The sequence below is a fragment of the Hipposideros armiger genome, unplaced genomic scaffold, assembly GCF_001890085.2.
Source record: "Hipposideros armiger isolate ML-2016 unplaced genomic scaffold, ASM189008v1 scaffold_941, whole genome shotgun sequence".
In the NCBI taxonomy this organism is placed as follows: domain Eukaryota; kingdom Metazoa; phylum Chordata; class Mammalia; order Chiroptera; family Hipposideridae; genus Hipposideros; species Hipposideros armiger.
The window spans coordinates 417,267-427,009 of NW_017732291.1; the positions used below are offsets into that span (position 1 = coordinate 417,267).

General features: G+C 44.3%; 1 protein-coding gene across 1 annotated transcript in view; it reads right to left on the minus strand.

Annotated features, from left to right (window-relative positions):
* Window positions 1-9,422, minus strand: part of LOC109375391 (uncharacterized) — a gene marked incomplete at its 5' end in the record, with an annotated part of 247,332 nt that extends 237,910 nt beyond the window's left edge. Inside the window, one exon of the mRNA XM_019630773.1 lies at window positions 8,872-9,422. Within this exon, the coding sequence (XP_019486318.1) occupies window positions 8,872-9,422 (551 nt within the window). The remainder of the gene's footprint in view (window positions 1-8,871) is intronic.
* Window positions 9,423-9,743: the final 321 nt, after the last annotated feature.

Below are 9,743 nucleotides of genomic sequence, written 5' to 3' on the forward strand. Positions count from 1 at the left end.
CCGTTCCCTTCCCAGTCATGCCCTCCCCCCAGTAATCAGAGTGGTAACTGCCCTTCCCTGTCCCTCCGTTGTCTTAGCAGCTCTGCCACGTACATGAAACATTCGCATGCGTACGTCTGTTATCTAACAAAGTGTCCTGGGCACCTTTCTGAAGTTTGGACCTTGTGCACTCACACCACCTCCAGCCTCGTTCCAAGTCCATGCAGCCCCGCCTCGCTCCCGTCTTGGCACCCAGTCCTTACTGTCAGGCACTACTGAGTCTGCTCCAGGTTTTCCTCCTGCTTTTCTCTATGCTGCAGCCGACCAAGATGGAGCCCTGCAACCTCGAGCAATTGCATGCATCCTAGAGATGCAAACGCTAGGTCAAAGGATATGACAGTTTTTTTCCAAAATTCACATTTCCAAACTGTCTTGCAAAAAAGAATGTTCCATTCCACACTCTCTCAAACAAGGTACAAAATGTCTGTTAAATCACACATATTGTTTTCCAATATGATATATGAAATATTTATATGTACAGATCCAACTTTCACGGGTATACAAAGACACATATACACATATATGAATATATTGTCATATACTTGCTAGTACTTACATTTATTTTTGTGAAAACTATGTTCATACTCTCTCAAAATTTTCCATCTGTATCATTGGTCAGTTTACCTATCCACCCATTCACCCATTCACCCATCCATCGATCCATCCATCCATCCATCCATCCATCCATCCATCCACCCATCCACATATTCAGCCAAGGTGGTAAGAAGGTTAGTCCTAGTAATCACAGGAATTCCCTAGGACTAAACAAATTTGATACATGTCGGATTCGTTTTTCACCCATGTTAGAACAAAGATTCTTATGGTTTTGAGTCAAAAAGAGGAGGGGAATGAAGTCATACAGCTTCAAATTTGATTACCAGTCCTTCTACTCGCGAGCTGTTGGTCACTCTAGAAAACCATCTCAAGTGTCAGTCTACCCCCCATGAAAAATGGGTATAGTGGTAACATCCGTCCCACAGAGTTGCTGGGCATATTCGACTCAATAATCCATGTCCAGATGTTAGAACACTGTATGGCTCATTGAAATCAAGAGACAGTATCAGAAATAACAATAATGATGGTAATAATAATGATAATAATAATGTGTAATTCTACATATTGAGCAATTACCTAGTGCATTACAAGGAAACTTGATTTCTTTTTCTATCGGCAGCAGAAGTTGAAGCCTGAACCACTTATAACATTGATGGAACCTCTCCATTTTTAGTTCCCTGGGCAAATTTTATAATAGGGATTCAGCAGAAATACATTTCCCCTTGTTGGATGCACTCTTTTTAACGGCACACAAAGTTTGCTACTGGTTGTCATTATTTTCAAAAGCAGATTCACATTAAATGTAGAAACATGTTAGACATCAATTCTACTGGATACGGGATTAAAAGGGCTATTTTAAATCCACTTTCCTATTCTTTTAGCCAATTAAGCAAAATATATGCTTTTTGTTTGCTTGTTTGTTTTTTAAGCACTATAGACTACTGAACACCACCTACAAAACCTGATCGGATTTTGTGAGTTTATTCCCATTTATTCACCACCCAACAACAAATTCTGGTTTAATTTTAAACCATTTCCCGAAACAACACTTAGATGGAATAGGCCAATTCAATGAACTGAATTAAAAAAAAAATGACGATAATGGATCTAACATCAGCCTTTTGACAGTTCTGAAATGGGATTCACTCCTTGCTTTCTTCGTGTAAATATGAGTTCACTGGGCCTGAAATACATTGGGGCTGTAATGATGTCCACTTCCAGCTTGGCTCCCAGCCCGTTCTGGGGTTGAGGGAGGGTGGCTTAAGAGCTCCTTTCTATGCCTGTGGTTTTGCTGGACGGCCGCACCAAAGCTGTTCAGGGAAGGCAGTGGGGTGGCCCTTCCCCTGTCATATAATGAAACCTGTCCCTTCCCAGTCCTTTCTGCAGCTCTGAGTCTGTGAGCTCTTTTTGGGGCAATGGACCAACGCTTAAGTAACGTGACGTTTGGATCAGAAGGCTAAGGAGGCAGCCGGCATGGAGCTGACCATCTATCACATCAGTGCTTTCCAGACCTCAGCCTCTTCTTCCTCCAATATTTTGTCTTCAAAATATAAGATATTGCCTTTAAAGTACAAACCCATACATACCCTTACTAAGAAAAACTGGAATATAGCTGCTTCCGTCCATGTGTTCATTCATTCCACTAAAATGCATTGAGGTTCTCTCCTCCCATCTTGGTTTTTTGAACAAGCCATGGACGCGTGTTTAGTGGCAGACTTGCAAGATCTTTTCTTTTAATGCAGAATAAAGCATTGTCACGCTGGCACTTCTATTTAAAAATCTGCTCAAATTGGTGTCTCTTCATGGGTTTTACTACATGCTGGAAATTCAACAGAGGATGAGATAAACATGGTCATTCCCATGACCTAAATGAGGGAAAATAAATAGCCTGGCTTCAGCAAGCCAAGTGAGCCGTCAAGGCACCCACGTTCACCATATCCCACGTGGTGTGGACCACACTGGGCTGCCTAAAAAATTCTAAAAGTGCCGGAAAACCAAGGAGTTAAGTTTCCTGATGACCTCTGTGGTGATCAAGTTGAATAATTCCTCCCTCTAGTTTTCCAATACCCCAATTAAGTAAGGAATAAAACAAAGGTCATTCACCCTGTGAATTATGTCCTTGTGGATACAATTGTTTCCCGTTGGTGGTTTTTGTTGTCGGAGGTGGCCATGTAAAGACACGTTGCACGTCCTCCTGACCCTGGTTCAGTGCATGTTTAGAAAGAGTTAAATAGTGAAAAAATAAAGCTGTGGTCATTATCATTCAGTCTCATAAAAAAACAAAACAAAACCGGTTAAGATGGTTTTCTTGATGAAACTATGAAACTAAAAATGTCTTTTGTTTCAAAACTCAAGTGAAGATGTTGCCTAAACAATTATGTGCCTGTGCGTTCTAGAAACTCAAATTATTAAAGAGCATGGCACGGTGGTTAGCAGCACAGGCTTTGGAGTTTAAATCCCAGCTCTGCCACTGAGAGGCTGCGTGACCTTGGGAAAAGTACTCAACTTCTCTGGGCCATGGTTCTCCTCCCCTCTGTGAGAAGTAGATAATGACAATATCAACACTCTGTGCTTGCTTTAAGGAATAAATTAACTGATATTTTACAGTATTTACAATCGTGTTTGGCATGTATGAAACATTATTTAAGTGTTTATTAAAAAAAAACAGCAAACAAACCTATGTGCCAAGCCTTTAAAAATAAAGAGAAAATAACGGTGCTTGAAGGCTGAGGGTGAAGAAGAACAGTTCATAGAGTGACTGCTGCATGACTCACTTTAGTGACGCTGCATCCCTCTTCTACTGACATCAGTACCACGGACAGAAATTTCATTTTCCAGCATTTGTCGGAGGTAACACTGAGTAAATCAAGGAAAAGCAGGTGCTTAAATCACAACGACCCACGCCATATTTATAAGGGAAGATGCCAGAGGAGGCAGCTGTAAAATTTTAAGTCCAATGGTAAGAAAATATGGGCCTGTTAATTTTGCATCACGATCCCATTCATAGCATCCAATCGGATGTTTTAAACGTTTAATAACTGAAATTCACAAACCTTATCATTGTGTTGAAAAATCAGAGGTTGTATATATTAGTCAGAGCACCACTGATATTGCGTAAGCAGCATTTCTGTGCCTCAGAACCACTGGCAGTATGGGCTGGATGATGCTTTGTTGTTCTGGGGGGAAGGGGCTGTCCCGTGCATCCTAACATGGTTAGAAGCATTCCTGGTCTCTACCCAACAGATGCCAGGAGCACCTTCTGCCCAAATGTGACAACCAAAGTATCTCCACTATGTAGCCAAATGTTGTCCTTGGAGAGCAAGGGAGTGAGAAAATAGCTCCTGGTTGAGAACCACTGCTTAGTGCATCTGTGGATCTTTCTAAATTCAGATGAGTTCATTTCAATGGTATCATGGTATACTGGAATCAGAAAAGCCTGGAGTCTCATTGCTCGTTCGGATCACAAAACGCCTTGGAGATTGCTTCCTTGTCTGTAAATCAGGCATAGCAATACCTACCTTGCAGAGTCGTGGGAAGGCCCAGAGAAAGTATGGTGACGGTCCCAGGCCAACACCTGACACTCAGAGGCCACACGTGCCCAGGGAGAAACCAGCATCAGGGTGTGACTTCCTGTAACTGTTGATGTGTGATGCCATTGTTATCTTCATCATCCTCATCATGACAATAAAATGGAAGGCCTCTTGTTATATATGCAAATAACTGGACACAACTGGTACTTGCATCTCGTTAGCAAACAAGCAACTGATTTCCCCACGAGTAGAGATTTCAATTAAACAACAGAGAAATATATCAATGGTCGTATAGCAAATGCGGGCACAGAATTATCATGAAGAGGCAAGGAAAGGAAAGGCTGGCAGCAGCCTTTCTAATACATGGTGCTGAAGGGGTCCTCTTGCCCAAGCAGCCGCCGGGCATGCAGGCCACCCTGACTCACGCGGGTGTCGCTGGATTGAAAGTGAGGGAGCCGGTCCTGAGCAAGGACGTCCTGGGCTGTGTCTGTGTGCATACGCTCTTTGTGTGATCAAGGTCCATCAAACCACGCTAGAAAATTTAACCCGCTAGCCAAAACTTGCAGGGAACTCAACACAGCTGGTCATGACGACTAACTTCTCTGTAAGTAAAAAAGGTCCATGTGAAAGAACGGTGAGCTTTGGCTCACTAGGTAAAGGCGAATCCCGAATTCCAGATGTCAAGTCTACAGAAGCAGAGAAAAAGTAACAGATATGCCCACCACTGCATGAGAGAAAAAAATATGTACCATGCCCTCCTGGGAATGTGGATACACTATTTCTGCTACAATTATGTCATTTCTTGAAAAGTCTGCCCTGGCCTCCGTGACACTGGAACTAGCTGAACGATTATCCCCCACCAATTAACGCCAGGGAGCTAACAACTGCTCTTCCTGCTTTTCCTTTAAACCCAACTGAAATAATTTCAGAGACCCTGCAAATACAAAATTGCATTAAGAACGTCCAATTAATCCCATTTACCTTTGCTACATCAAAGTCTTCAGACATCATAAGCAAATGTAAAATGGCGGCCTTCCAAAACCCTATAGGTTATGCAAACACCTAACCAGAAAAGAACACTTTGAAATTTTTATGGAGCAGGAAAAATTGGAAGTGTATTAATCTAGGCAGTGAAATTGGGCTTTTTGTCATTTTTAATTGCTTGATTTCATAACCTAGTTTTGCTGAATCAAAAACGCGTCGCTAGAGCTGACACAAGGTGTTTCAGCTGTTTGGGCACACACACACACATGCACCCCACAACTTTTTACATGAACTTTACATCTATTAATAAAAACACACTTCTGAACACTGTTTGGGATATGACAGTTGCCAAATAATTAAATATAAAGGTTGCCAAGACAAGCCCTGTATGCTAAAAGCTGATGTTTACAGATTTTGTTCTTTCTGTTAGTATCATGCAAGCATGAACACCAAATTGTCAGGACTGCTATTTTGTTACATCGAATTGAGTTCAAACAAATTAAAATGCATAATTCAAAACTTCTTCATGTCCTTATTGGCTCCTGTTTACTACCTGCTCATAATACATGCAAACGCTCCACTCTGCATGAAAATAAAGGCAGAGGCGAGAAAGGACAAACATGCACACCCATAAGTGTGTCACCACATCCTGGAGTTTCCAGATCGACATCAAAACAGAGTCTAAAGTGCAAAAAACTTTAAGGGCCGTGTTGCTTCCCCTAATTTATATTCATGTGCGTTGGAAAATCAGCACAAGATGGGGAATAACATTCATCAAGGGCCTTCCCTTTTAATTCCTCCAGCGTTACTTTCAAAGGACTTACTCCAAGCCCCCTCTGCAATAACTGTGATACTTCGTAAAATTTTAACATGTGAAATGTTTAAAAAGCTAAATTTGAAACATAAATGAAATTTAATAATAATAGAGTTTTACTGTTATTTTGTAAATGTTCTTCCTCTTTGGGAACACGTGCCATTTCTCTGGTACTGCAACTTTGTTCAACACCTAATATAAAAATTATAAATTGAGACAGAAAACAAGACCAAAATTATCTTTCACTGGATGCTGTGATAGTTTTTTAGCTCGAGAGTGACCCATCCAGCTAGGTTCTCTGTAATCAAACAGAAAACGGTGAGAAATATGTTCTCTGATTTTCATATAATAGTCTCAACCTAGGACCATATATTCTCAAATCTCACAACTATAATTTAAAGGAAGGCGATTGCTGTCAAAAGCCCTTTATCTGAAATCTAATTTGATTTTTGTGTCATACTTGTGGAGAGAGAAAAAAAAGGAAAAAAAAGGAATAAACTGTTTATGATACTTCAATAGCCTAGCCCGTCAAGGCTAATGGTTATTTCTACCAAGTCCAAGAAAATACATATTAAAATGAATCCAGAATCTGAAACTAAGACAGGTACTTGAAGTACAAGGTTACAGTAGACAAGTGCAAAAATATGCTTAGCCCAATAAAGTTACACCAGACAAGGTGCACTGTTGAAAAAACCTATCACTTGGTGATAACAGAGAAAAGATCCAGCTCTTTTCATGTAGTAGAATCATTCTCCAAGGATCTGTCCGCTTGGTTAAAATGAAATGACAAGAAAAGTTTGAATATTCACTTTTCTACAAGATCAGTGTACAGTGGATTGCCTGATACTGATTCATTCTGGGACATGAGCAGAGAATACCAGAAAGGAAAACGAAAAAAATCAGGTTCCAATTATCCCTCAGGGTGCTAAACGTTTGTTAAAATAAAAACGTAGTAGTAGAAGATAGCTGAAAAGCTTTCCGTGTTCCAGGGGCAAGAAGACAGACAGATGGAAGGAAATACAGGTGGATGGGAGAGACGGGGTGGGAGAGAAAAAAGGAAGGAAGGAAGGAAGGAAGGAAGGAAGGAAGGAAGGAAGGGAGGGAGGGAGGAAGGAAAAAAGAAAGACCAGTAAGGAAAGGCGAGAGGAAACCTTCACCAGTAGGTAATACTTCCTCCACTCCTCAGAGAGGCAATTTTCTCTTCATAACCTGTGAGTATTCTAACACAGAGGCAGCATCGGCAAGTGTGGGGAGTGTGAGTGGGCAGATAAGAGTTGAAAAATCCTGCTTCTTGTCTGAAAATCATGAATGCTGCCCGCATCACCTATGAACGCCAGCGGGAAACAACTGCCACCGATTGACTTTAGTTTACTTACTTGAAGAACAACCCTTTTCAAACTTAATCGCAGTTAACCATGAAGGCAAGTTAGTCCATTTCATAAACACATTTATACTTACGCCTTGTGGATTACCAAAGATACACCTTGATAGAAAAAACAGGGAACACATGGAGAAAGATTTTAGCCTTAAACCAAACAATTCACTACCCAGCTCCCCAGCTAAAGAGGATTACACAATCATCTTTGACCGCCTGCACTACAGACCGCATCCATTTCTGTGGGATCGAATTCAACCATGTAAACAATGAGTAAATTATGAGATATCTAAAGATACTCAGAAAGGGACTCCTTTTTAGCAAGTCATTTAATGAACATTTTCCTATGGTGATTTTGCCAACAAAACTTTTGGACTCAGAATCCCCCATGAGTCCCTGTTAAGTAGGCGGAGGGCACACAGCTCTTGCCAACAGAAATAAGTAAAACCACCAATTCCACTGTAATCTGAAAATAATGGCTAGAGGAACAGGCTGCGATGGAATGAGTCTTCTCAGTGATCCTTCTATGCTGATAAATGTCGGATTCAACACTTTGCATATTTTTAAGATGCTTGCCAGTTCATTCCATCGGTTTGAAAGGCAAAGCACATTTCCCCCAATTTGATCTCTTTAAAAGGGCAACTCTTGTTTCATTTAATAAAATGGCCCAGAGCCTATTTCTCAAGTCAGAGCTTTTTCAATATTGTCAATTTCATCTCTCTTCCTTGGGAACCAGGAAAAGCAGAGGAGAGAGAGAGAGAGAGAGAGAGCACCAGCGCAAGAGCATGGTAGACATGTTTACACAAACACACAAACATTCGGTGCATATGCCCACACACGCACACGCACAGCCCATCGGAACGTGAGCCTGGCAACTTTCCAAATGCACGGTCCCTCTGGCCAACGGTTTCATCAACCTCTCATTTAAAGAACCGCGCAGCTCTTGCAAAGCCCTTGCTCGCCTATTGGGACTTGCACGCTGTTTCTTATAAACGCTTATTCGTCTCTGGAAATAAAGTTAAAAGGAGCCAATGAGGGTTGGGCGGTGAAGTTCCCCCACGAACTTCTAGTAGGTAAAGAAAACCGATCCATCCCCGGGCTCCCCAGTCACCCAGACTCCCGTCGCCCTCCCCAGGCGGCCGGCGCCCCCGGGCGCGCCGGGGCGAGCCCTGCGCCCAGCTTGCACGGTCCCCGGGGTGGCCTTACGTACCGCGGCTCATTCATGCGCTGCAAACGCAGCCGCAGCCTTCCATCGCGGCTTCGCTCTTCCCGTATTCCATCCGCAGCCAGGTCCCTATTCTAATCAGCAGTCCCGGAGGCGCACACGCCGCCACCCTCTCTGCGTGCACGTTGGACAGCGGCTGACGGCGGCTCCTCTGCCACAGGCAGCCCCAAATGTCAATTTGCACACTCCTCCCCTCTGTCGCCCGCCCCCGGTCCCCGTCCCTCTTCCACCCCCTCCCGCGCGAGTCAGTGGGCTTCAGAAAGGCTGTGCAGGAGCTGCCAGCTCTCCATCCATCCCTCTCCCTCTCTCCTTCCCTGACAGCGTTTAGAGCCTTCTTCTCTCGCCTTACCTGAAGGGCATCTCCCACGACTGCAATTAGCTGCCAGGATTTCATTGTCGGCTGCAAAGTGCCTCCTGGTTCCTCCCGGGAGCACACGGGAGAAGTCCAAGGCAACAGCGCACGGCCCCCACGTGCTAGCAATGCCAATGACTCCAGTCCCGGGCCGCGCGCGCCCTGGCTGCCTGGCAGCCGGACAGGGTCGCCAGCAGGTGCCGAACGTGCGGAGCGCGAGCGAGCCAAGCGAGCGGCGGGAGCCAGCCGGCAGCCAGCGCGGGGTCGCACACAAAGGGAGGCCGCCGAGGTGCCGGGGACGCCACCGCGCGCCCCAGCCCAGCTCCCCGGGCCGCCTCGGCCTCCGCGCCAAAAACGCTCGCCAAATTGGACGCCCGATGCTTTTGCAAAGTCTCGAAGCCCCGGGAAGGCGGTGGAAGCCCAGGCTGCGCGGGGTCCCGCCTCCGCGCTTCCCGAAGCGCGTGCAAAGCACAGAGCTGGCGGCGGGATCTCGCTGCTCTCCCTCCCTCCCTCCCTCTCTCCCTCCTGCACGTGTCCCTTCTCTTGTTCTTTCAAGCATTAAATATGTACCACATGACAGAATAGGGCACCTTGCACAGTCCTCCGAGTTCACACTTGACAACCAATTTTAACTCGCGAGCAATGAAATGTCTAAAGGCAGGATATAAGCACTTCCAATTACTTACACTACTCCTGCATTATTCAAAATGTCCACGGGACAGTATTTACGGCTTCCAATATGCTACTTCCCATATAAATACTAGTAAAAGATGGGCACGCCATCGCGCCCGCCCTTCCCCCAACGCGGCTGACAACGCTTTGCTCAGTGTTTCCTTCCAGAAGCAGTTGTACTTTTTCTAGTAGTTACA